This window comes from Equus quagga, chromosome 5, assembly GCF_021613505.1.
Source record: "Equus quagga isolate Etosha38 chromosome 5, UCLA_HA_Equagga_1.0, whole genome shotgun sequence".
Lineage (NCBI taxonomy): Eukaryota > Metazoa > Chordata > Mammalia > Perissodactyla > Equidae > Equus > Equus quagga.
The window spans coordinates 40525145-40553044 of NC_060271.1; the positions used below are offsets into that span (position 1 = coordinate 40525145).

At 52.3% G+C, this 27900-nt stretch overlaps 1 protein-coding gene across 1 annotated transcript; it reads left to right on the plus strand.

Moving 5' to 3' along the window:
* Nucleotides 1-1503: 1503 nt before the first annotated feature.
* On the plus strand, nt 1504-27900 carry C5H1orf127 (chromosome 5 C1orf127 homolog). Its single transcript, XM_046661782.1, is given in 19 exon segments — nt 1504-1600; nt 5919-6009; nt 9771-9898; nt 12824-12876; nt 12989-13082; nt 14446-14585; nt 19341-19478; nt 20005-20093; nt 21248-21474; nt 25130-25177; nt 25180-25215; nt 25218-25420; nt 25540-25610; nt 25791-26059; nt 26062-26202; nt 26205-26309; nt 26312-26706; nt 26708-26967; nt 27653-27900. Coding segments are annotated over 18 exon segments (2568 nt in total). The 3' UTR covers nt 26951-26967; nt 27653-27900.

The following is a 27900-nucleotide window of genomic DNA, read 5'->3' on the forward strand; positions in this document are numbered from 1 at the left end:
CAGCCTTGCTTTGTGGCACTGAAACATCAAATGCTTGAAGGATATCTAACCACAAGATCCGGGCATGCAGTGTCAGTCCTGGAGAGCCTGGAGAACGATCACTGAGCTGGGCCTGGCAGAGAGGGTCGGAAGCAGGTAGGTGGGGGAGCCAAGTGCAGACTCCGTGAAAAGGAACAACTGGGAGGCAAGGGCCGGGCGTGTGCGGGGGACACTTGTCTGCTGCGTGATGGTGGCATGAGGCTCTCGGCTGGTCTCTTGGCTTCTTCCCTCACCCCCTTCCAGGCCATCTCAACCTAGCAGCCACAACGATCCTTTAAAAACTTCAAGTCGGTTCACTTCCCTCCTCTGTCCACGATTTCTCCCGCCTCAGCTGGTCCATTCAGAAAGTCTCCGTTCATTCGCTCAGAAACTCTCCAAACCTCAGCCAGCTGGGGTGGCGGCTCCCAGCTCCCTTTGAAGTCTGCCAGAAGGGGGCCCCCTGAGTAGGTTTCTGGGAAGTCAGGTCAAGAGAGCATGACAGTTTCTTAGTTAAACTTGGCTTCTCAGCTTCTTTCCTTCATTTGGCCTGGAGACAGGCGTTCAGGACGCGCTACCCCAAAATATGGCACCTTGGAATGTTGAATATTTTAAGCTGAAGGAGTCTGAGAAATGGCAGAAGCAGGAAGGACTCTCTGACCTTCCCCTGAAGCAGGTCAGAAGACTCTCATGTGAGAGGTACCCTCCCTATACCTGGAGGAGAGGAGCATCCTTTTCTCTAAGATGCAGGGACACTGAGGGGAATCTGAAGGAACAGGCCTTGCTGAGTGTCCCCCACTGCTGCACTTACCCCATGCTCTTGGCTCTGTCAGATTTCTCCACGACTGTCCACTCTTCATCCAGCCTAGCATAAAACACTCAGGTTTAACCATTTCTCTGGGTCTTTATTTCCTTGTGAAGTCTCCTGTGTCCTGTAAAATTTATATTAAATAAGTGTCAATGCTTTTCTCCTGTTACTCTATCTTTTTTAGTTTAATTTGCAGATCCAGCCTGGGACCCTAAAAGGGTCGAGGAAAAAACTCTTTTTTTCTCCCTGCGCAGTTCTCTCCTGCAAGCTGAGCTTCAGCCTTTGGCTTTCAGTAGAATCAGTCTACTGTCATCTTTCTTCTTCTTCTTCTTTTGCTGAGGAAGATTAACTTTGAGCTAACAGCTGTGCCAATCTTCCTCTATTTTGTATGTGGGTTGCCACCACAGCATGACTGACGAGTGGTGTATGACCTGGGAACAAAACCTGGGCTCCCAAATGGGAGAATGAATTTAACTACTAGGCCACAGGGCTGGCCCCTCTATTGTCATTCTTCTGGTCACCATCTTTACTTGGGGCTCCCAGGGCTAACACAGTTAATCTCGCCAAAGAAGGGGGGCAGGGAGGAGTTGAGAGATGTGGGCTCCCACCTGTGCTCCTTGGCACCTGAGTGACCCTTGAGACCTGCTCTGGAGGGGAGGGAGGAGGCTGACCTTTCACGTATGCGCTTGGAACTGCTTCTGGATAAATTCATCCAGGGCAGGAGAGAGCTGCTGAGCCTGAGGATGGGGGAGAGGGGAGATCCTCGGCAGTTGTCTGGTAAGTATGCCTTATCCAGGCCGTTCACAAAGGTTTTACCTGGTTATTGTGGGAATTGGGAGAAGCCAATGGAGCACTAAGCACTCCCATACCCCTTGGAGCAGAAACCAAGTATTTTCTCTCAGAATCCTGAAACCTCACATCTAAGTGGGAAGAGGGGCCCCAATGTGAGGCCGGACCAGGTGTGGGAGTGGTCTGGGAGTGGCTGGCCTCTCAGATGATGTCCAGCCATAGTCGTTCCCACCTTCCTCAGGCTCCCAGAATTTGAGCCATTCCGTCTTGCAAAGGATTCCCAGAACGTTGGGAGAAAACGGAACACTCACTGTTTTTTTTAGAGGGGTCCTTAAAACAAATTAGGGTTCAAGTTGACCAAGAGATGCTTGATTTCAGGTTTCCCGATGACAGGGATCCTGGTCACAAGCTACTGAATTGTGAGGAGACAGAGAAAATCTCATTTTCCTTAGCAACAGAATTGCTGCCTCCCTTCCCCAGCTGAGATCCACTTTTAAGAAATACTTTGAGAGCTCATGGGAGTGGGAAGTGAGGCCTCGAAGGGCCGGCTTGAATGTTAACAATAGCTGGCTGTGGCCACTTCCCCCGGGCTGGGGCTTGGCCGTTCACTGCAGGGCTTTTGTTTCGCGTTTGCTGAGGTTTGTAATTCGGAAGACAATGAAGGTGACGGAGAAGCTGAGTAGGGGAGGGTGGGGGAGGAGGAGGCCTGGGCGCTGTCCCCCACCAACCCAGTCCCTGGGTACCACCCACTTCTCTCGGAGGTGGGGGTCAGCTCTGGGGATGGAGTGTCATTCCACCCCGAGGCTGGGACGGCTAAGTTCAGGGACCACCTCAGCTGGGGTGCAGAGGTGAGGGGGCAAAACCTAAGCCCACATCTTTCTCCTAATAGTTTGTCAATCATCACTGGGGTCAGAAGCTCCAGGAGGAGTACTGGAGCAGGTACCGAAGAGGGGTGGTCGTCCGCCATCCACCTGCTGCCCCTGGCCTCTTGCAAGGTCGATTTTGCGCAGCTTTTCTTAATATAACGGCAGAGGCAAGAATTCCCTGGCGAGGATGGAGCTAAATGTCAGAGACAACCACTTCTCCTTCCCTGGTTTATTTCTCTGCTCTAGTTTCAGATTTACTCGCCCTTGGAGAACCTTACTTCAAGCCCAATTGCCCAAGCCAGGTCTTTGTTTTGTGAATTAATCAAATAATAATAGCGCTCCCCCCTGCTGGGAACCGGCGGGAGGCCGCAGCAGGTTCAGCATCCAGCGAGCAGGGAGGAGCAGGGACCGGCCTGCCTCCTAGGAGCGGGGCGCGGCTCTTGCTTTTGAATTCAGTGAATGAAGTTAGCAGCGGACAGCCGGCTGTCCCTCTGGCCGCAAGGCTGCAGGCTGGGCTCAGATTCCAGGCCGAGGAGATGGTCCTGTCGTTCTTTGCCAAACTGCACTGGGGAGACTGTCGGCCTTGGCAGCTGGCCTGGCCCTGTCCCATCCAAGACTTGAAGGCTGATGATAGCAGTCTTAGATGGAACCACAGTGCCCTGTCCCGTCCTTTTAAATTTAACTTTTTTATTTAACCTTTTTTTTTTTTTATTGGAGCCTACCATAAATACAGAAAAACATATAGATCTTGTTAAAGGAGAATCTTTTTTTTTTTTTTTAAAGATTTTATTTTTTCCTTTTTCTCCCCAAAGCCCCCCGGTACATAGTTGTGTATTCTTCGTTGTGAGTTCTTCTAGCTGTGGCATGTGGGACGCCTCCTCAGCATGGCCTGATGAGCGGTGCCATGTCCATGCCCAGGATCTGAGCCAGCGAAACCCTGGGCCACCGAAGTGGAACTCACAAATTTAACTACTTGGCCACAGGGCCAGCCCCAGGAGAATTTTTTTAAAAGGGTATAATCATGACTTTTATACAAATATAAAATGAACACGTCATAGATTTTATTGAACTCACTAACTAATGAGGGAACCAGTATGACATTACAATGGGTTTGAAGCAGAATCCAGGAGCGGACACAATATAGGCCGTCAGGAATGCTGGAATGGATTGGCTTAATGGATACAAAATTGGTCAGTCTCCGTAGGTCAGTAACTAACTACAACTCCACTGGACGCAGTGTGTGTTTTTCTGGACAAGCATCCTTTGCAGTATTATCAGTATTCAACAACTCACAGAGCTGTAAAATAGCTCAAAGCTGATGAAAATGTGCATAGAAGAAAATAGTCCTGACGCGTGCGGTGGACGACACCCAGTTTTCTGTTGAAGGAACCTAGTAATTTGGGGATCCGTTTCAAAGCGCTTCACAGTTGTTCCCTTCAGCTCTGGTGTGTGGTTCAGTCACTGTTCCGAAGTGCACACTCCTGTGACTGCCACCCGGGACGAGGCTGACGGCATCAGCTCCTTGGAAGCCCTTCCTGGGCTTCTTCTCAATCATTCCTTGCTCTTTTCTTTCTCTAGGAAGGTAAACCCTATCTGGATTTCCAAACCCTAGGGCTGGTTTTGTCTGTTTTGAACTTCCTGTAAATGTCATCAGAGAATATATACTCTTCTTCTTCGTTTTTCTTTTGGAGGAAGATCAGCCCCGAGCTAACATCTGCCTCCAATCCTCCTCTTTTTGTTGAGGAAGACTGGCCCTGAGCTAACATCCGTGCCCATGTTCCTCCACTTTATATGTGGGATGCCTACCATAGCTTGGTGTGCCAAGCGGTGCCATGTCTGCACCCCGGATCCGAACTGGCGAACCCGGGGCTGCCGAAGCAGAACGTGCGCACTTAACCACTGTGCCACCGGGCCGGCCCCAAGTATATGCTCTTCTAACTCTGGCTTCTTTCACTCAGCAAATTGTGTCTGCGATTCGTCCGTGGATCAGCACGTATCAGTAGTTCCTTCCTTTTGATTGCAGTACAGGAGTCCACTGGATGAGTAAACCACTGAATCCGTTCTACTATTGATGGGCATTTGAGTGGTTTCCAGGTTTAGGAAGTAACAGTGCTGAGGCGAACGATCTTGTCCACGTCTTCTGGTGCCCACGTGCTCAGGCATCTGTTGGAGTGGAATTGCTGGAGGTCACAGGGTAGGAATGTTTGGTTTTAGTAGGTTCTATCAGGTTCCCAAAGTGGTTGAACCCATCTCATTCCCACCAGGAGGCAGGAGCCCTGTTACTGTCCGTTCCTTCTTTCCAGCTTCTGGCTCCAGGATTGTTTCTTAAACTCTGCTGAGGAAAATTTCTTTCTAAGTTTAGATTCTTGCCTACAGTCATTTTTAAATAGCTCCAGTCTTGGCAGCCAGAAAGATTCTTTTAAAACCCGAGTGAGATGCTGTCCCTTCCTCGCTCCCTGTTCTTCAGGGCTTCCCTTCACGCTTAAGGCAAAATCCCAGCCTGCGCTGTTTTTTCTGGCGCCCGCCTGCTCTTCTCATCTTGTGCCCGCCACTCGCCCTCTTGTCCCTGGCCCCAGCCGCGCTGACCTTCTTTCTGTTCCTTAGACACACCATGCTCATTCTCTACTGTAGGATCTTTGCACCTACTGTGCCCTCTGCTGGGGATGCCCCTCCCCAGAGCTTTGCACGAACTCCTTGGTACCCTCTTGGCTCAAATGTCACTTCTCAGCGATGTTTTATCTGATGTGAGGAAATTTGGAATAAGCAAAAAAAGATGAGAGCGCGTCTTCAGTGGAAAACTGCCTTGTTTACAGCACCCCCTTCCCGCTCCCTGTGTTTGTCTTTCGTTGCCTCTGAGCTATTTCATAATGTCGTGAGTTGTAGAGAACCCATGACAAATGCAAATGATTCTTGTCTTTGGACGATGTGCAAATAAATTGCGTCAGGGGTTGTTCAATTGACTTCCATCCCCCTCTGCGGCAGAAGCCAGTTTTGTGTCTGTTTGCAAATTCATTTCAACATTCCTCATCTATAAATGTAGCTCTTCTTTGATTTCTCCTTTGAACTGGTTGTAACATCTGCCTGGTTCCCTCATTAATAATGAGTTAAATAAAATCTTTAACACAGGTTCATTTTTTTTTTACCTGTATGAGAGTGCTAATGTTTCCTTTTTTGAAAATTATCTTTTAACACTGACGTTCCCCAACCCAAACTCTTTGTATGTCATTGCTCTGTTTTCTTCAGAGCCAGATCATTATCTGAGATTGTCTGTTTATTTCTTTACCTGTTTTTTGGTGGGTCTTTACCTGTCTCGGTCAGTGCATAGGGTAGGCGCTCAAATGAATGTGATGGACTGAACGAGAGCAGGGAGATCAGCAGCAGCGCTGTTGTCTGCACACAGCTGTGTTCCAACCCTCTTCCCTGCTCCTCCTCTCCTGCAGGGCCATCGTCTCTTTGTGTTCAACCTGTGGTGTTCCCATGGATTCTCCCCTTCAAGTCAAACAAGGACAGGCCAAGCGCTGCACTTGACATTTTTGACAGGTCAATAAATCATGCTTTTGTGGCTTGCATCAGGCTTTGGGTGTTTCCTCACTGAGCAGATTGATAAGCAACCTGGAGATATTGGGTAACTTCGGAAGTGAGAAAGCCTTCTGCAGAAGACTGGGTTTCGGTCTCTCAGCCTCCCGACAGGGAAATGGATTCTGGGAGGCCAAGTGCTGGAGGCCACGTGGCCGGCTGGTGCCAGCAGGAGGGCTGGGCCTGGGATCCTCCGACTCAGAGTGCAGCACTTGCTTCAATAATGAAAACCGGCACTCGGAGTGTGTGTCCTGTGCCAGGCCTGCCTTCGGGGATTTGTGTCCATTAGCTCCTCCTTACGAGAGCGCGACTTGCAGATGAGAAAACCAGGGTCCAAGGGAGGGAATGGCCAGTCTAAGGTCCAGCAGCCACGAGTGGTGGAGCCGGATGTCAGCCCAGGCAGGCGGGCTTGAGTCCCTGCAGTTAGCCACCACCCCAAACAGCAGACCCCAGAGGAGAGCACATACTGCTGAACACTTGTTCCAGGCCGGGCCCTGTGCTGAGGGGTTTACGTGCCTTGCCTCATTTCACCTTCTTGATCCCCAGTGCGGGAGGTGCTGTCACTGTGCTGTGAGGCTCAGGAGTCCCACGACCACTCTCACTTCTGACACCAACTTCAAGGTCAGGGCTCCCCAAGGCCCCCCTTAGGTGCAATAATTCACCAGGAGGACTCATAGAACCTAGAAAAGCCATTATACTCATGGTTATGGTTCATTACAGTGAAAGGATGTGGATTAAGATCAGCCAGGGGAAGAGGTGCACAGGCAGCATCCAGAAGAGGTCCAGGGGCAAGCTTCCGGTCGTCCTTTCCCAGCGGAGTTGTGCGGACAGTGCTGACCCCTCCCAGCAACGATGTGTGATGACATACAGAGGACTGCCAACCAGGGAAGCTCACCTGAGCCTTGGCATCCAGATTTTTACTTGGGCTCAGTCACACAGGCATGGCTGACCACCTGCGTGGCTGGCCTTGGTCTCCAGCCCCTCCAGAGGTTGAGCTGATAGTGTCCAAGGCCCCCCACCATAAATCACATCCTGAGCATAGACTGTGCTGTGTGGCTCAAGGCCCCCAGGTAGACAAAGACACTTCTCAGGCAGAACAGTCCACACACTTAGAATTTACCTCCCAGGAGCTGGGGGCAAAGGGCCAAACCTTTCTATGGGCACATGTGCCCATTTTGCAGAAGAGAAAATGGAGTCTTAGAGAGGTTAGATGACTTGCCCCAGGTCACAAATCTCCATCCGGGATCTGAACCCTGACCGTCCAACTCTGGGGCCCCGTGCTTCTTGTGATCTTCCCGGCAGCTTTCATTTCACTGTTGAGAGAGAAGTTAACCCAGGAGATAAGATTTTTCCATCTTCCCATTTCTCCAGTTGTCAGATAAGCCAGGTCTAGAGTATATTTTTTTTTTCAATTTTTTTTTAATTGAGTTATTGATAGGTTACAATCTTGTGAAATTTCAATTGTACATTAATGTTTGTCAGCCATGTTGTAGGTGCACCACTTCACCCTTTGTGCCCACCCCCCACCCCACCTTTCCCCTGGTATCCACTAAACTGTTCTTGGTCCATAGTTTTAAATTCCTCATATGAGTGGAGTCATACACAGATTATCTTTCTCTCGCTGGCTTATTTCACTTAACATAATTCTCTCAAGGTCAAGTATATTTAATTTAAGATCTTTATCAACTCTAGGCCATTAGGGCTGCCTGGGCAGGGCTGTGTTTGGGGAACTATGTCACATCCAACATGATTCTTCTTGCTGTGGCCAAACTTGACATTGTCATTCCTGTGTGAGTGCAGAAAACTCCAGTGTACTCGCAATGAAAGCGTGTGTTTAACACGTATTTATCAGGGCTTTGGGATGTCAGGCACGGGACAAGGTGTGGGGGTGCCGTGGGGAATGTTAGACACAATTTATGCCTTTTCATGGAGTTCATAATTAATGTGCTGGGGGGGGAAGGGAAACACAAATCACCGGGTCATTACTTCCATCACTGCCTCTCCTGGGCACGCTAGGCTGCAGCCATGGCCATTTGCTGGAGAAGCAGTCAGTGAACACCTACTACGTGCTGGGCCCTGACAATGGAAAGGCCCTGGGAGCAGAGTGTGAACAGGCAGACACGGCCCTTGTCCTGCTCAAGCTCATTTTCACTTGAGTGGAAAACAAGCTTATCCGCACTTGTCTTCACTCAAGTGGGAGAATTATACAGAAATCTTGTGAAGCAGTGGATAATGTAATTTCCAACAGTGATGTGAGCCAGGAAGGAAACAAACACAAGGCCGGGGTGGTCAGAGGGTCTCCCAGAGGAGGTGACATTGAAGCTGAGACCTGCTGGATGAAGAGGAGCCATGTGAAGAATGGGGAACTGTGTTACAGGCAGAGGGAACAGCATGTGCAGAGGCCCTGAGGTGGAGAAAAGACCAGCTTGGCCAGAGTGTGGTGATGGAAGAGTATAGAGAGGTGGGCAGGGTCTTGTGGGCTGTGGAAGTGTTCGGATTTTATTCCAAGGACAGAGGGCAGCTGTTGAAACCCTCTGAGAAGGAACTAACATGATCTCATTTACACTTTAAGATCCTTCTTGATGCCATGTGGAGAGTGGATTAGGGGTGGCATGAGCAGAAGTAGAGGTGGGTTGTCACCAGGACACTGCATGCTGCCTCTCACCTCTGGCCTGTGCAGAGGCTGTGACCTCCACTGGGGGTCCTCAGCTGAGCTGCAAAGCTCCAAAGATGCCCTGGTTTGCCCCTCGTCCACTTTTATGAGTCACGTGACTTATGTGCAAGTTCCTACCTGGGCGTTTTCACATCTTTTAAACTGCACACGGCTATGACATGTCTGTGCTGTGTAGATTCAGCCTAGAGCCCCCATTTTCTCCACCAACTCTCCCACACGGTGGGAAGCTTGTCCACAATGATGACCCTGAGGCCGGCCAGGGGTCAGATGTGCCTCGAGCAGCAGCAGAGAAACATGACATGGGCTTTGGTATTGATTCACGGTTGTGGGCGCCCTAACGTTTATTCGATTTCTCTGACACTCTAATTTGTTTGACTATGTGATGAGCTGGAAAATGATGGTTGGGATGTTTAGTCACCTGATCCTGTTGCTCTGTGACAATGGACAAGTCCTTGCATCTCTGGGCGATAGTAATTGTCATAAGACCTGTCATCTTTAGGCACCACTCTCTGTGATGAGCACCCTGTAAAGACCACTGTCGGCATTAACTCATTCAAGTCTCACATCCACCCTGTGAAGTCCTGTCATCACCATCGTCGCCATCATTACCATCATCATCATCATCATCTCCATCATCATCATCACCATAGTCACCACCATTGTCATCATACAATCAATTCACAGGAAGAAATTGAAACTAAGCAAGTGGTACACACACACACACACACACACACACACACACACATAAAACCGAGGTGGGATTCAAACCCCTGGACTAGCTGCATCGGCATCACCTGGGAGCCTGTTAGAATTGCTGAATCTCAAGTTCCCCCCTTGGACCTACTGAATCTGAATCTGTAATTTAAAAAGACCCCCAGGTGATTTGTAGGCACACTCAAGTTTGAGAAGCCCCACCCTAAGACATTTCTCCTCTGACCTTCTGTGAACTGTGACCTCTGCGTGGAGTAAAGGGTCCCTCTTGGTTGTGACAATATGAATCCTATGTGCCCCTTCCTAACCGTTCCATTGAAGTCCTTCCTTCCTTCTCAGAAGCATCTTCTTGTTCGACAGGTGAGGTGAAGTGCTTCTCAGACTGCGTGGCTCTGTGGATCCCCAGGAGCCACATAGAGGGTTTGAGGCATTGACTGAGCAGAATCCTGCACTTGCCAGGTAAGGAACAGTCGTTGGCTGGGTTGGGCCGTCGCCTATAGTGATGCCCGTATGTACACCTCACCCCCAGGGCCTTTGCACTGCCTTTCCCCTGCCTACAATGTTCCTCCCCCATTTCTCATGGCTGGTTCCTTCCTGTCACTCAAATCTCTGCGCAAAGACTACCTCCTCCAGGAGCCTTCCAGATGCTCCGTCTAAAGCAGTCCTCGCCCACCCCATCACAGTCTCTTCCTGTTGGCTTCTCAGTACTCTTCACTAGTTAAAATGAGCTACGATTGTTCACCTGCTTGTCACCTGCGCTCCCCCCACAGCAGGTAGCTCCGTGAGGGCAAAGTCCCCGGGTTTCTGGTTTATTGCTGTATCTCCAGAACCAAGAACACTGCCTGGTGCTCAGTAGATGCTCAATAAATATTTGTTCAATGAGCAGACAGCCTGAGACCCCAGAATAAGTGCCCATGTGGTGCCAAGATGCTCCCAAATCTGCATCACCCAGGAAAGTAAATGGATGGGGGTGAAAGGGGTGAGCCTCACCACCTGAAGTGGGAACCGAGCCATGCCTGGGGGGATTGTGCGCCTAAGATAGCAAAAAACGGGGGCGTGGTAGCCCAGAAAACTTTGAGCCGTGGGCTTGCCAGCAGAAAAAGTGGGAAGGGGCGGGTACCACCAGGTGATTACTGGGAACCTTCTGGAAGGAAGAAGAGTAGAGAGATGTGCACATTGCCGGCTTCTCTCTGTGCTCTCCGTCGTGGACCTTGCAGAACAAGCCCTTAGAATTCCTCTTCTCCTTTGCACAGAAAGAGAGAAATTGAGGAGTGGGGCTCTCAGATCTCTCTCAGGGACTCTGAAGACCTCCCAGGGCCCCTGTTCATTCTGGAAATCCTTAAAGCACCTTCTGGGACTGGTGGAACCTGGATCTGCCCTGGGCGGGTTAGCCGCGGCCAGCCGACCAGCCAGCCCGCGATGCCTTGGGAGCGGCATTTATGTATTAAAAAGGCCAGTTTTCGAGGAGAAATGCTGTGGATACATTAAGCTGTCGCCTGTTCTTTGGAGAGCCATTATTAATGGAAAACAATAGATTAATAGTTTTAAAACGCTTGTTCAATAAGTAATTTTTATGGCTCTGGATAGAGCCCATTAAACATTTCTGTGTGTTATTATAAAGAAGTTTTAAGCGTAAAATCATAAAGTCAATAATCAGAGAATTAGTCACAGCGGCCAGCCACAGGCCATTAGTTTTAGGCGCTGTCAGACACCTGTGGCTTTCGCGGGAGAGTTTTCTTCCCTGGCAGCGGCGTTCGCTCGCAGCGCCAGGTGGGGATGGAGAAATGACGGTGCCTGCCGCTCTCCATAAACCTGAGGGGACAGCAAGCAGGTGCGAGCCGCGGGGAGCCAGGCAAATATTTACAAAGTGCAGACGTGAATGCAAAACTAAAACGACCCGGGTCAATTTGCACATCCAGGCTCCGACACTTTATTTCCCCAGCGAGCTCGCACCTTTCAGAGCCTCCATCCGCCAGAGGCACGGCCTGATCTCTCACTAAAGATATAGGCAGGAACCGCGTGCTTTTAAAAGGGAAGCGTGTCACCAGAGAATCCCCCCAGAAAGGCTTCCAGGGCTTGTTTCTGAAATAGCAGATTCATCTCCCATCAAATACACAATGGAGTGAAGAATTTGAAAACGAAACTGCGAGCTTTTTAAATTTTTTTTAATTAAAAAAATTTTATTTTGAGGAAGATCAGTCCTGAGCTAACATCTGCTGCCAATCCTCCTCTTTTTGCTGAGGAAGACTGGCCCTGAGCTAACATCCGTGCCGTCTTCTTCTGTTTTATATGTGGGATGCCTACCACAGCATGGCTTGCCAAGCAGTGCCACGTCTGCACCCGAGATCCGAAGCGATGAACCTTGGGCCGCTGAAGCAGAATGTGGGCACTTAACCGCTATGCCACCAGGCCGGCCCCTAAACTGCGAGCTTTGAAAAAGGATCTTTTGAAAAAATCATGACAAACCCAGTACAAGGGAATTATGGAAACTAGAGAACATCCAAAGAAGATAAAAACTACCCATAGTCTCTTGACCCGGACTCATTCAACAAATATTTACTGAGAGCCCCTCTATATGCCTGTCACTTCTCAAGGCACTCGAGATGCTGTGATGAACAAAACAGGGAAATACTCTGGCCCCAGGGAATTGACATTGGGTGGGAGAAGACAAGCCGTAACTATAATAAATAGGGAATCAGATAGCAGGTGAGAAGGTAGTAAGTGCTACAGAAAAAGAAGCAGAGGAAGAATAAAGGCAATAGAGGGAGGGCTCATTGAGAAGGTGAACCCCTGCAAAGACTTGAAGGAGGTGGGGAGGGAACCCTGTAGGAATCTAAGAGAAGGGAGTTCCGGGCAGAGGGCACAGCCAGTGCAAAGGCACTGAGGCAGGTGTGTGCGTGGCATGCCTGAGAAGTCATAGGGAGGCCGGTGTGGCTGGAGCAGAGGGAGGGAGGTGAGGAAGTAGGAGAGGAGGTCAGGGAGCTGAGGGGCAAAGTGATGTGAGGCCTTCCAGGACTTTTCCTTGGAGAGAAGTGAGGAGGTTTGAGCAGAGGAGGGACGTGATCTGACCTACTTTTGAACAGGATCCTGCTGGCTGCTGCGTGGATTGCAGACGATGAGGGGTGAGGGAGGAAGCCAAGGGACAAGAGAGGAGGCAGCTGCAGAAACCCAGGCCAGGGACCAGAGTGGGGAGAAGGGGCAGGATTCCAGATATCTTCGGAAGGCAGAGCCAGTGGGATTTGCCGTGGGTGCACCTTCCCAGGCCTTTCCCATCACTGCTCTTTACCTGCTGCAGGCAGAGCAGCCCTCCCGTTGCTACCTTGGTGCCTGAGATTTCTGTCCTCCGCAGGCTCCACCCTCGTTTCTGTCCTTTTCTCATTCTAGGGGCCTGGAGGAACCCCACCCACCTGGATCCTTTGCCAAATGGGCAGCTTCCCGCATCCTGATCCCAATGGTGACTATTTTTCCAGCCTGATATTCGAAAATCGAGTATGGAAATATGTCCTGTACGGACACCTGATGCACCTTGTGCCTCTTCCGTTCTGGGAGACCAAAGGAGCTAACCTCAGTGCAGGTGTCAAGAAAGGGGACACCGCACGTTATTCCTCTGTAGAAGCGGAGCTGAGAGAGTCAGAGGAGAGGGGTGAGGCCCAGGCTCTGCCCTCTCGGGGTTTACAGGCATGGATCTCAAAAGACCACTGGGTATGTTAACCCAGCTCAGATGCTGCCTGCTCCAGGCAGCCTTCCTGATTGTTGATCTCCTCCTCTGTGCCTTGTACCTGCTTCTATCATTGCACCCGCGACCCTGATTAATAACGGATCTGCTCACACAGCCGTCTCCTACCAAATCTGGAGTGTCTTTGGTGGGGGTGGCAGAGTGGGGCACGCAGTGTTTGCCTTAGGGCCTGGCACACAGTAGGTCCTTTGTAAGTGCTTACTGAAGGCAATAATTGGTGCTGCTGGATTCGCAGAGGCTGATTGACCTCAGAGCTGAATGAGCATAAGCTTCAGGGCTCTGGCCCTTTACGTGCTCACAAGACCATGTGACTGTAAAATTTGTAAAGTAAGATATTCGTGTATTCTTTTTCTTAGAGACGGCCTCTCCCAAATTGCATGAGCTTCAGGCCCCACACAGGACCTCGCCGAGGGAAGGCTCAGAGAAGCGGGTTTTGGATCTGGGGTTCGAGAGGTGGGCTTATACCAGTCAAGGGGGAGCTGACGCTTCTTTGGGGGCCAGGAGGACAAGGAGCCACCCGGATTTAGGCCGCGGCTGATGGCCTGGGGCCAGAGGGTTGCAGCTCCTGGGCACTTCTGCTACCTTCACTCCACTGCCTGGCCCCTGAGAGGGGGCGAACTGCCCCACAGACCCCTCATGTTTTCCTCACTTGCATTTCCTCTGTCCTTCATTTCTTTGTCCTCCTGTCCTTGACCAAGCCCGGGGTTTCTCCCGAGGGGGTTGTGGTCCATATTGGGGGAAGAAATTTCAGGAACCATCCTGTTTCTTCTCTTTCTCGTTCTTTCCGCAATCACCATCCTCTTTGACGCCCCCCATCCCCACCCCATCAACACTTCGGCTTCGTCATTTCCCTTCTCTGAGCCTCAACAGCCTCGTCTGTAAAATGGGCATAAAAGCCCACCTTGTGAGGCATTTGTGAGGGTCGAAGGGGGCAGGTGTGAGGAAATGTTTGTCACCTGTCAAGGGACGTTCAGGCACGAGCTCTTGTTCTGACAACCAGGTTTGACCTTCCTGAAATCCACAAATGTCCCCCAGCGCTGAGGGCCTTCCTGGTGGGGCTGACCTGCAGGAGCCTGGAAGCCGGACCCGGGTTCAGAGTCCCTGTGACCTCCATCTCACTTCCCAGCCCTCTTTCCAGAGACCTGCCCGGCTTCCAGTCGGTTGACGTTAATCATATTTGCTGTGAATAGTCACTGACCTATAATTGCAGCCTATTAACTCTGTTTTCCCCTTTCATTTGCACACATGAATTTTACCCTACTTCCAAAAGCAAATTACAGGTTGGAAATCAGAATATATCAAAGAGGGGTGAAAAGGTTGGAGCAGAGTGATCGCTGTATAATGAAGTGTCCAGTGATAACATCCAGGCTGGGCCAAGAGAGCATCCACTTTGGGCCTGTGTTCATTCAGGTGCCTGGGGGGTGCAGGGGGACATCTCAGGCTGGGCTTCTCTCCAGAGACCATGGCTTCTGAGCCTCAAGACGTGGCTGGGCAGAGAGGTGGCAGTGGAGGTGTAATGTGGCGTGATTCTCCCACAGACGTTCGTGGGCACTGGCTGGGTGCCCGGTTCCACTGCGCTTTTTTGTCTGAGCAAATTGGGAGGAGGGAAGAGGTAGAGCTGGGAGTATGAAAGGCTCTGAACTAATGTTCTCGACTTCCCCTTGCAGCTGGCATGCGGGACAGTGGGAAGGACTGGGGTTATCATGAAAGCTGCGTTCTTTCTATCTGGATGGAAAAAGTTGCTAGTTTAATGCTCCTTCTTGACGGGGTAATGTCAAAGGATTATAGACTTCTAGCCCTAAAAGGACCTCAGATACAAGCAGGTGTGATGTCTCCATTTTAAAGATCAGGAAATGGAGGTTTCTTCCAAAGTGAGCTCCTCCGCTGCCTTGTGGGCTCCTTGAAGGCAGGTTTCTCTCTAGTCCTGTGGGAGCCTCTGTGAGCTAAAGAAAATTTGGATGGGTGGGTGGGGTTACAAATACAAATACCTACCGGGGCCAAACCTGCAGCAGAAACGAGTGTGCCAGACTGAGGAGGCAGTAAAGAATTGTACTCATGTCTTCATTTATTTAGCAAACACTTTTACGTCACTCGCTCTGTGCAGGCACTGTTGTAACCGCTTTACGAGTATTAACTCATTTCATGGTCATAGCGGTCCTGTGCCGTGGGTGCCATCGTCATCCCCATTCTACAGATGAGAGAACTAAGCAGAGAGAGACTAGGGGGTCTGCCCGAGGGCCCTCAGCTGCTAAGTGGCAGAACCAGGCTGCGAACCGGGAAAAGCGGCAGGAGCCGTGGCGAGTTGGAGCCAGCACAGCCTCCAGCCCAGCGCCCCGCAGAGGGGCAGCCTCCGCTCCACCACAGCCCCACGCAGCCAGATCCTCCAACTTTTCAAGAGATACTGGAAATCCACAATTGTACGTGAAATTTTAAAAAGTTGACTTTAATTTTGTAAACATTGTGTGGCTCAAAGAAAATGCTGTTTGGCCTGGGGGGTGCCAGTGTGTGACCCCTGCCAGAGAGGACGAGGAAGATGGGACCGAGGAGGAAAGAGGAGGGAGGGGAAGGGAGAGAACAGAAAAGGAAGAGTGAAAGGAGGAGTTTGGAGCAAACTTATGATAATCTTGCTTATGATAATCACCATTCATTCAACAAGCATTTATTAAGCACCTACTATATGCCAGGTGCTGTGCTGGTGCTAAGAGAACAGATTTGAATGAGATGTGGACCGTTGCCCCCGCAAGAGCTTATAGCTGTGTTCTCATCTGGTCTGAATTTTAAAATGAGAGAGCTGAGGCAGAAAGAGTCCCCCCACCATGGCTCAGAAGACCTGTGCTCCTCCAGCTCTGAGCCCGGCTCACTGCCACCTTGGGCAGATCGGCCGAGCCCTCGGATATGGCTTTGCTTCTTAAGGGTCAGGGGCCGAGTGGGCACGGCTTTCTCTGCCCACTTGCCTTTGCAGTGGCACAAGTGGCCACACCAAGCCTGGTGTTGGTCCTCCTAAGAATCGCAGGGCCCTACCCCAGCATCCCCAAGCACTGACACCAGGTACTTTGACATTCCAGCTGGTCGCTTCTCCCTCTGCACTGGGCCTGTAATTCTGGAAGCTGCCGCCAGGGGGACGGTGTTGTCAGTATTACCCGACACTGGGGCGAGTTGCTTAGAAAAGCAGGACCTGCTCCAGCCCAGGCTCCTGCTTTGTCTCCGATGACCTGCCTTTGAAGCCTGGAAGTCCAGCATTCTTCACCAAACGAAGTGTGGGAGCCTGCGGTGGCCCCACATCGCGGAACACAGATGCAGAGAGGTGGGCAACATGCACAGGGCAGAAGACGGGTCTCGGCTGCTCCAGCCCCCTCCCCGTTCCCTCCTTCCCCCACCTGAGAACCTCATCGAATTGACTGATTCATTCCTGGTGACTTCTGCAGCCGCTGCTTCCGTGTCTGCACCTTGAACTTGCATTAAGTTTTAATTAAAGCCGTTTCACCGGCCTTGCCCTTGGCTAAATGCAGCTGTGGGCACAGGGCACATAGATATTTAATACTCTGCCTCTCCCTGCTGAAGGCACAGGGTGCCCAAGGGTGTACCCGAGCCCTGCCCGCTTGCAGCGATCCGCGAGCTCGCTTAAGTGTGCCCACAGGCCCTGAGCGGGAGGCCGCACAATAACTATTCATTGCCCTGGGTTAAGTGTGCCCAGGGGCACCTGTAAACTCAATGCAGTGATTAGCGATGGCTCCCAGTGAAGGCTGCCCGAGGTCCTGCTGAATGTCCTCGGCCCTAAATATAGCCTCCGTGTGCGGCCTTAAAGGGCACGGTGCGTTTTTGGCTGCACACTTGGTCACATCTTCTCTTCCTTCTTTAAGCAGAATTGTTCCCTCCGTCTTAAAGCCCAGCCTCTGGGGGCTTCCCTGCCTTCCTCCAGGTTGCAGGGGAGGGACAGGTGTGGGAACAGGGGGACAGCTTTGGTGGTGGCAAAGGGAAATGCTGAGTCCTCTTTATCCTCTCCCCAAACCTCAGGCATCTGCCCTGTTCTTTCCTCTTCACTCCCCAAGTGAAGGCAGCACCTCCAAAGACAAGGAAAGAGTGGGGCTCAGTCGAAGGGCTCCCCAAAGGCCGTCCTGAGCCTGCTGCCAGTGGGGGCTCTCGGGGCCAAAGGGCAGCAGAGCTGGGGAACTGAGACTGTTCCCCAGAAGCTGAGCCGGCTCACTTCTTTCTCCTCCTGGGAGCCCCTCTCTGTCCGTATGGAGGAGTGGGGGGCGTGGGCATGGGCAGGGGGTTATTGTCAAGGTGAGTCTGTCCCTTCTGGCCTCAGTCTCCTCACCTTGTACAGGGGTGAGGGTTGGTCAGATGATCTCTGAGGGCCTTTGACGAGGGCTCTCCGAGGGTCCTTCTGCTGGTCTGTGATGCCCTCCTTGTGCTGAGACCTCCTTGCCCAGGTCTGGAGCAGATGCAAAGCGGGTTTTGGAGAAAGCAGAAAGAATTGAGAGAACAGCTGGGTGGACGGTTGGCTGCTGCAGGAGCCTCAGGGAAGCTTCTCGCCCCCCCCATCACCTTCCCCCTCATCTGTGAAATGGGGAGAATGGTGCCCCCCACGGGCTGGCTGCGAGGCTCAAGTGCAGTACGGTGGCCAACTGTCCCGGTTTGCCTGGGACTGGCCCGGTTTTGTCACTGAAAGTCCTGCATCGGGGCACCCCCTCAGTCCCTGGTAACCTGGGGTGAGTGGTCACTGTAAGTATGATGCCATTGGTGAGCGTGCCCGGCCCACAGAAGTGCTCTCTCTACCTTTGCTTGTTGGATCTGGAAAGGAAAGGAAAAAGGCAAGGGAGAAATGGGTGAACTAGGGAGAAAGACAAGATGGGAGGATCTGGGGGGACAACTCTGATGGGACATGTGTCCTGCACACCCGCTCTCTGCCTCGCCAGCTGTGCCCAGGACCCCAGCTGCCCCCTTGGCCGGGCCCAGGGCGACAGCTGAGGCAACGACGTTTCCCTGGGTCTGTTGACACTCGAGTCCCAGAACATAAATGATTTTCTTGTCTTAATGAGCAAACAACCCGGCCTGCACTGCTCTCTCGCTGGCCTCCTGCTGGGTAATTGCCGGTGCTTCTGCGCTTAGGCAGAAATGTTTACTTACTCACCTTTGCTTACCGCTTGCCGGGAGACGTTGCTTCCTCTTTGTTCTTCAGTTCTGCTTGCCCCTGCCCCTGCCCCTGGGAAGCACCAGAGAATAGGTAGGTGAGGCAGGAGCAACTTTCTGGAAGGTTCTGCCAGGCCTGTGCTCTGGGACACTCCAAGGCAGGAGGTTTTGACTTCTCTTCTCCTCTGGAGAGTGTTGGTAGACAAGAGCCAAGCCTTCTGGGCCCGTGTCTTGGCAGCCGAAGCTGGAAGCTTCCCCGGTGCCCCAGGCAGAGGCCTGAGGCCGTCCCAGAGGGAAACTGAGGAAGAGTCCTCGGCTTTGGGTGGGAGGCTGGCAGGAGGCCTTCCCATGCTAAGATTCCCTCCTCGAAGTCTCCAGTGATGGGGACCTCATTCCTTTGCAAGGCCACCTTCCCATATTGCACAGCTGTTTACCCAAACTTTCCTTCTGCCGGTCCTAAGTGGTTCTCAGCAGCCTCCCGGAAGGAGCTGGTCCCTTTTCCATTTCACATCCCTTTGAAAATTTGAAGTCAGTGAGTTTTCCCTTTCTCAAGTTTCCTGAATTCCTCCTGCTAGTCCTCCTAGGATACAGGCCAGGGACTCCTGCCTGTCCTCTTGCCACCATCCAGACACCCACCTTTATTCAAGGCCCGATTGCCAACGTCCCACTGAAGTTTTGCGGATGGAATCAAGGATAGGATTCCAGTTGCACCTGGCCTGGGCGGAGAGTGGGTTGCCTGGCTGGCATTGCTAGTAGGTAACAGTGCCTTTATTCTTTCAGCTACGTGGTATGTACCTACTATGTGCCAAGCGCTCCTGCGAGGGGTCTGCTCCCCTAAAGCATAAGGGGCGCAAGTGCCCAGCTTGCCTTCTTCCCTGAGTGACCTGCTGCCCTGCCTCCTGGTCCTGCCCATCTGCCCCTTGGCCGTGTCATCTTCCTGAGTGTCCCCTCAAGTGCACCTTCTCTTTGATCTCCTAGTGACCGTTTCTCCTGGGCCAGACTGTTTATTATGAATGTGTCCTGTTTCTCCAGACCCTGTGGCTGCTGTCCCTTCGAGGGGAGCTGGTGGCTTCTCTGCAAGATGCCAGCCTGATGGGACTGCATGTGGACATCAACACCGTCACTATCACCATCCCAAATCCAAGGCAAGACCTTCTTCAGAGGCGGGGGGTCAGTGGTGGGCAGCAGCCCTGCCAGGATGGGGGGGTCTCTAGGCATAGCACCCTCAGAGCTGCTCTTGGGAGTGGCTACGAGGCCCTGAAGAGCAGTTTGCCAACCTTCCAGTGCCAGTTCAAGTGTCCGCCTGCGAGACCGGACAGATTTAGGCAGGCGGCTTTGAAAATTGGGCTCCATTAGCGTAAAGTGCTCCACGCAGCCGACAAGCGGCTCCTGCAATCATGCATTCAGTTCGTCCTGATCCTGATCGTGGTGGTGGCAGGAGCGTAATTACCATCTCTTTAAATAGCCCAAAGTTGCCGTGTAAGAGAAGATGGCTCACATGACATTTGCTCCGAGCTTGCTTCCTGCTAAAAATATCCCGGCTAAATAATATTTCCTCGTTGCATTGGAGCAACAGCCCTGACCTGGGCGCTGAGACACTTGGGGGTTTAGTCCAGTCTGAAGGAGGGAGGGGGCCCCCGTGGAGGGAGTTGCTTCCGGAAGGAGCAGTTTCAGAGGCCACAGGGGGACACTCCAGCCTCGCCCGCTGCTGAGCACACACGCGGAGCTCCTTCCACTCTGGCTGGTGAGTGGCTACTCTGCCTGTTCCTTGGAAGCTGCGTGCCACCGCTTAGGACCCAGGGGGACCCCTAATGTCCACCCTTTCTGGCTTCATCTCTCTCTCGTCCCTTCTGTGTTCCTCCCTCCTCTGGGCACCTTATCCCCCTGGTCCCACACCATCTCTCCTCATCTAGCCCCAACCTTGGCCTTGCATTCCTGAATTGCTTGAGGCAATGAGACCTTTGCTCTTTCTGAAGGGAGAGTATGTGTGGAGTACGGACGGGGTACTGAATGTGAATGAAAAGTAGAGTCATCTCCCAGAGGCCTCCAAACCCAGGGTCTTCAGACTCCTGCAAGTTCCCCAGATGGTCTGAGAACAAAGACGGGAGAGTCTGCAGCCTTCACCAGGCTCTCCACGGCTTCCTGGTCTGACAGTGGTGGGGACCGCTGATCTAGACTCTGTATATGAGAACTATTTTGTTCAGCGTGGGGTGTGATACAGAGAGGCCCGGAATCTGGAAATCCACTTCCTACCTCCAGGGAATTTAAATTCGAAGGAAATCTGTATGCAAAGTTAGGTGGATCAAAGCTTCATCCTGTGTGGGTAGATCAGACTAAGACTTTACATTTGTGTAGAATTTTATCATGGACCAAATTCTATGATGGGGCTATGGTGAGTTTAGGGCGTTGGGGATGGCCTTGCCAAGGCCCCCAACATCTCTTCCCTTATTCTCGGTGCTTGAAATCTCCTTATTCAGAGACAGATGCTTTCATTTAGCAACTGCAGCACTGGCTTAAAATGCCCCTGTGAGAGGGCTGACACAACGAAATTCTTGCTAAAGTGTAAACAACTGATATGAGCTTTATTTCTTAAGAGCAGCTTTGGTAATGGGCGGGGCACCAGGCGAGGTCACGGAAGCTGAAGACAATCTTGCCAGAGACATTTCACAGCTTCCCAGGGGCAGCCCTGCTCCTGGCAATTCCTCCATAGATGGCAGGATCCCCCAGGGTTTGGGGATGGCTTTTTTCTTCTCTTTTCATCAGTGCAGCCAAGTTCCAACTCAGACAGTGATACCAAACACCACATAGTCTCACATCACTGATTTGGAAAGTGTGCTGTGCCGGCCATGGGCGTGGCCCCTGGCTAAGGTCCTGCCACCACCCTTTTGTCCACATACCTGAGAAGTGTGTATTTTCCTGGGTCACATGCCCTTCCCCCTTCCAGTGTCGTCCCAGCCAGAGTCGGAGGTCTTTGTTCACCTCCCCAAGCAGAGATGGGATCTGGTCAAAAGCGGGTCCCACTTGGAGGAAAGCCTGAGCCTAAAATTCCTTTGGATCCACCAGTCCAGCATCTTCACGGTGACTGAAAACAGGGGCTCTGTGGTGGTCGATGTCCCAGTGGAGGCATTGGCTATGCTGCCGCTTCTGGAGGCCCCTTCTCCTTCAGGCCGCTGATGCCATGTGGAGTCAGAGAAGTGAAGAGCAGAACGGTGGGGCGGCTGAAAACGGACCTTTGCCACTGACGCCCCTGCGGCCTGGCACTCTTGACAGGGTAGCCCCATGGGACGACAGCCATCAGGCACAGGATGCACCCTGCCATGTGCACCAAATCCTCGCTGCCCCACAGCCATGCCAGGAGGCCCGAGGAGCCCCAGGAATGCAGGCTCTCTTTAGGGTGGCCCAGAGCCTGGAATTTACCAAAATGGCCGTCCCCACCGTCCTCTTCTTCCAGTGGCGGGTGAGTGAGTCACCATGAGGGTGTGCCTGCTGGTAACAGGCACATGCCACACGAACCCTCTTTCCCTGGCCTTGTGGTTCTTTTTCCTGTGACAAGCCTTCCCTTTCTGGCCCTGACGGGTCCCACACCCAACCGCATAAGCGTTGGTGTCAGGCATACCGGGTGGAACTGGCACAGGAACAGGAGTGGCCTGGGAGATAAGTGGGAACTCAGCCACTGGCTCTGGAGTCAAACTGCCAGGGGAGGGACCGCCCGGGACTGAGGGCACATCAGCTTCCTAGCTAGCCGCAGGACCTTGACGGGTCACTTAACCCGCCGAGCCTCAGTTTTTTCCTCTGCAAAATGGGAATATTGATACCTGTGGAGAGGACTGGCGATGATGGCAATTAGATAGCAGCGTCCACGGCACGAGATGAGCCCCTTCCGTGTTGATCCGCCCAGCTCTCTGTGTGGCCTCCAGTTCTCGGGTCCCTTACTAGACGGATTAGGCTCCTTGGCAAAGAGTACCACACGACGCAACTTACTTCTTAACCCAAGGCAAACCCTCTTCTAAACGTGGTGTGTGTCCTCCATGCCAGGATGCTGGGTTTCCAGTCTTGAAAGGGGTTTTCAGTGAAAGCCCGGCTACCAGACAACCCGGTATTCGCAAAACCACCAGGAGCAAAACCCCTTGAAATACAGCGTAAGGAAATACACATAATTCACAAATGATGTCGATCACTTTCATCTTAGACTTCCTAACTGTCCTCAATAGAAGACAGACGCGAAGGAGATTTAACTCAGATGTTAACAGTGCAGGAATGCCCCGCTACCAGGATATGATGTTTCGGTGCCGCATAAAAATGTAATTATAGTCAGAACTATATTTAAAGATTAAAAGGGGGGACTGCCTACCACATCTAGCCCCAAATTCAGAATTAGCAACAAAGGAAAAAGGCAGGATGGGGGATGAGTTCTAACAGTCTGCTAAAAATGGAAATGTTTTTGAAAGTTTTTACACATTTCGGCTGTTTTATTTTAACGGTTTCCTGCAGTGATGACATTGATTTTGGAAAGGGAGGGCTAGAACTTTATCCAACAAATATTCACTTAGCACTTGCTGAGTGGGAGGCTCTGAGGGAGGCTCGGGAGGGACCAGAGGCTACCAGATTTGGTCCTTGCTCTCAAGCACCGTCCCGTCTGGAAGGAGAGAGAAGGATGGCCAGAGACTGATAATGGAGGGTAGGAGGGCTCAGGGGAGATGCCGAGGAGCAGGTGGCTTTTGTTCTGGGCTTTGAAGAGAGGGAAGGTCCCTGATAGGGGCATAGTAAATGAAATACAAAAATAGCTCAGCAATAGCAGTAAGAACATCGTAGGAAGACTTTCTGGCCTCTCTGGGAAGATTTACATGGGGAAAGAATGTTCTCTTTCTCGTTTTATTAATTTCACATCAGCAGTGGAATGAATCTCTTCCCTCCCCGGTTCCCAGCACACCTTCCCTGCATCACCCCCTGCAGCTTCCAGGTCTTTCTATTCTTATTATAGTTCTTGGCTCACGCCCCTGTCTCTCCCTCTAGCCTGTGAATTCCTTGCGATCAGGGTCTGTGTCCTGTTCAGCATTTTATTCTTCATGGGCTTTATCAGACTGCCTTGCCCTTGGTAAGCACTTCATAAATGCCCATAGGACTGAATTTTCACTAGGAAATTTTTTTTTTTTTACAGATTTTATTTTTTTTTCCTTTTTCTCCCCAAAGCCCCCTGGTACATAGTTGTATATTCTTCGTTGTGGGTCCTTCTAGTTGTGGCATGTGGGATGCTGCCTCAGCGTGGTCTGATGAGCAGTGCCATGTCCGCGCCCAGGATTCGAACTAACGAAACACTGGGCCGCCTGCAGCGGAGCGTGCGAACTTAACCACTCGGCCACGGGGCCAGCCCCTTCACTAGGAATTTTTTTAAAATGTTTGAAATGACAAAGAACATTTCTCTGTGTAAATACGTGACTAATATGCCGGGACATTAATGCACCAGGATTGCCTAAGCACTTGGTGGTTACAGATTATTTTTTTAAATCACCTCCTTCCTCTCCAAAAAATCCTTAGATACTTTAGGAGGAATCCTAATTATTTAAGATTGGAGATGTCAAGAATAGTGGAGGCAATGGAGTGTCCAGAAACCAAGAGGTTTAACATAAGCATTTCAATTTTTTTTTTTTTTTAAGATTGGCACCTGAGCTAATAACTGTTGCCAATCTTTTTTTTTCCTTTTCTGCTTTTTCTTCCCAAGCCCCCCCAGTATATAGTTGTATATTTTTTTAGTTGTGGGTCTTTCTAGTTGTGGCATGTGGGACACCACGTCACCGTGGCCTGATGAGCTGTGCCACATCTGCACCCAGGATCCGAACCAGTGAAACCCTGGGCCGCCAAAGTGAAGCGTGCAAACTTAACCACTTGGCCACGGGGCTGGCCCCTGTTTCACATTTTAAAGCAAGAGTTGCTGATGAAAATGCATCTTGGGGTCAGGCAAGGAGTGTGTATGAAGGAAGGGAAGAAAACCCCTTGCCCCAAGTGTAGAATGATAAAGGCCGTGAAGCTCAGTGCAGGAGATGATAGGGAGTGGTGGAGACTCTGGTGAATTGGCAGCCATCAGACCCCTTTAAAGAGACCCCCTAGCTCGCTTAGCCAGAACTAATTCCTGCCTTGTAAAGAGGCAGGCCAGCGTGGCCAAATCCTCTGATTTTCCAGGAGAAGTTGGTTATAAAATTTTGTCAGTTAATTTAAAAAATATTTAAAACTCTCTGCAGGCCAAACTAAACATGTCTAAGAGCTGTATTTGACTCATGAACCGGAATTTGCCAGCTCTAACCTAGCGGTCCTCAACCGGGAGCATATTTTTGCTTCCCAGGGGACATTTAGCAACGTCTGGAGACGGTTTTGATTGTCATAACTCAGGAGGATGCTACTGGCATCTGGTGGGTACAGGCCAGGGGTGCTGCTAAACATCCGACAGTGCCCAGGAGCCCTCTCCCACACACGACAAAGAATGATCTGGCCCAGAATGTCACCAGTGTCAAGGGCGAGACTGGTTCTGTGTGCTTCCTGGCGCTGGGCTGACGTATTTGGTCTCAAAATAGGGAACGGCTCAAAGCTGAAACTAGCCGGGAGTCAGGCCCAGGCACTCTTTAAAGAAAACCTGAAAATCTGTGATTCAATTTCAGAAACAGATTTTGGTGCCCACATATTCTCAAAAAGGACCCCAGGTCAAAGGTCTATGAAATTCGGCCAATGAAGACAGTTCCCTGCCCAGGGCATGCACGACCCCTCCAGCAGGGTGTCAGAGGATTGTGCTTCTTTAGGAGCAGAGCTGACCTCTGCTTCCTTTCTCGAAGGTTCGGGAAGGGAGTTGCCTGCCTCAGTGGCTATGCCGAGGACCATTCCATCCCACCATCCCCAGGACCAGAGACCCCTCCAGCAGGACGCCATCTGCTGCCTCTTCCCAGTTCCAGGCTGCAGGATCAGCTGCCTCGGGAGCCTCCGGGAAGGGCTTTCTCAGAGCTGCGCTCGCCAGCCTTTCGATGGGCTGGCCAATGCAAGTCCGCCTGTGGTTTCTTCTGAAGGGCCCATCCCAAGAGGCCTTGGAGGACCCTCTTACCCCCATTCTTCCAGAGGGAACCCCGCTCTGACCTCTGGCCATGTCTCCTCCTCCTCCAATTCAGAACACTCCCCAGAGAAAGCTGGGGCCCCCCAGAGCTCCTATCTGAGGGCAGCCCCCCTGCCAGCTGTCCTGCATGGCTCACAGCCTCCCAGGGCCTTGAGACTCAGCAAAAGGAGGCAGCAGGGAGAGTCAGTGGCTGTGCACACAAACAGAGAGTAGGAAACTGAGGCATGCCTCAAAGGACTTGTGTCTGGAGCCCGGGGGCCAGCCTGGAGAACCAGCTGGAGGTCACAGCTCCCACAGGCCCTCCTCTGGGCTGCCATCCTCAGGGCAGCTGAAACCCGCATCCTCCTATTTCTGATGCTTTTTCTCTCTCCACTCCTCTCTCCCTGAAGACGGAGTTTGGGCCATTCCTGCAAACAGCCAAACCTCTGGAAGAAGCAGGGAAGCTACCATCTCCCTTTTCCCAGAGCAATGCAGGATCAGCGTGGTCCCCAGGTTCCCCCGGGGGAAGCGGGGTTATCTAGACACCTCTCCTTCAGCTGCACTGTCCTCAGAGTCCTAGGAGTTGTCGAGGCTAGCCCTGGGTTCCCGCCAGTCATCCCTGCCCCCATGGTCCTCACTGTGCATTTGTCCTCAGATGTCTCCTCTCCTCCACCGCCTCTCTGGGGTCTGAACAGTCCACAGCACTCCTGGTCTCAGGGTCCTCTGTCACCCTAACTGACTGTTTAGGAACTATAAGGCCCGAGCAGGACCCCGCTCAGCCACCAGGAAGTCCCCTCCAGCTGGGAGGGCTGTCAGTGGGCTGTGACTGCAACCGAGTCCACGCAGGGGGCCAGGCCAGGCCGGCAAGGAGGTCCTGCCTTTGACAAGGCCCTCGCTGACCACTCTGGCTGAAGAGGCATTGGGTTCCCACTGTCCCCTAAAGAGCCCCAGGAAACACTCTTCACAATGGGGGCTGCGGGGCCACCCCAGAGGGGTCCTGGCCTTCCTGGGAAGGGGGCCGCAGGGGCCCTGGACCCATCATCCCCAGAAACAACTCAGGACATGGAGGGGCCAGGACTTGCTCTCCTGCTGGGGAAGCTTGTCGTAGTCACTGCCCCATGGCAAATACCTCCAAGGGGTGGTGGCAGCAGCCAGACCCGTACCTGTCTGAGGGCCTTGGGACTCGAGCCCGTGGGGAGAAACAGAGTGGGACCAGCACTTCCTCTGCCAGCTCTTACTGCTGAGCAGCTGCTGGCAGAAGGCAGTTGCCTGACAGCCCTTCTGGAGAGCCCTCTGGCCTCCACCTCCAGGAAGCCTGCAGCCTGACCTGTGGGAGGGTCAGCTAGAGTCCGAGGCCCAGAGTCAGCCCCAAGCTGACCATGGGAACAGGATGAGTGGGGGGCTGCCTATGCATCCAGCAAATGCTGACCCCATGGGCTCCTGTGGACATTTCCTCGCCTGGCCTGGCCAGGGGACATCCCCACAGGAGCAGCTGACAGAGTCCACGTTAGCCACCACCCCTGAAAGTCCCCGGCCTCCTGAGCTTCAGAATGTCTGGAGGGGCTTCTGAGAGAACGCCTCGCCAGGGTGAGTCATGGGAGTACCCCAGGGGACACCAGGCACAAAGGAGTGGGGAGGGTGGTGTCTTGGCATCCTTCCCGTCAGCCTGGACCTCCCCTGAATGCAGGATAACACCCCTTGGCCTCTCCCTGCCAGCCCAGTGTCTGCGTGCTTGTCCTCTTGCTGTTAAATGTGGTGAGGCAATGGGGGGTGAGGGGGTGAGGGGCAGGGTGCAGGCTCTGCAGCCAGGCTGCTGTGGTCCAAGTCCTATCCCACCACTCTTTAGCTGTGTGACCTTGGGCAAGGCACTAACCTCTCTGTGCCTCAGTTTCCTGATCAGTCAAATGGGAGGATGATAATCATTCCTGCCTGATGGGCTGTGGAGGGGTAAGTGAGGAAATGAATATAGAGCCTTTAGCACAGGGCCGGGCACACAGCATATGCTCAGAACCTGTGAGTTGTACTTGAGGTTATTGCTGCTATCGAGGCAAATCAGAGCAGCCCAATTCTTGGGCTCCCAGGAGAGCATGGAAGGCACAGTTCAAACATCTTGCGAGGGGGGTGGTAAGATTGTATGACGTGAGACGCCGCTACCCCAGGCCCCAGGGGGCCATGACCCCAAGTCTCTAAAGGACCCCGTGGGAGGAGAATGAGGAGTGTTACTGTTTTGCCTTCATGACTCACCACTCCCTTCCTCTGGTTCCCATGGCAGCAGCTGGTACCCTGCTGGCCTGGACTGCTCCAGTGACCCCTGTTGTCCCTGGGGGGACATCAGCGCTCCTAGGCACCCTGGCCCAGAAGCCCAGCCATGGTCTGAGCCAGAGCAGCACCTGGTGCTTCCCTGGAAGGATGGCACCCCCGCCCCTCCGGGCCAGCCCATCACTGGAAGTGGGATTTGAAACACAGCCAAGGAGAGGAGGCCGTCGGCAACGCCCGGAATGCGAAACAAATAAATAAATA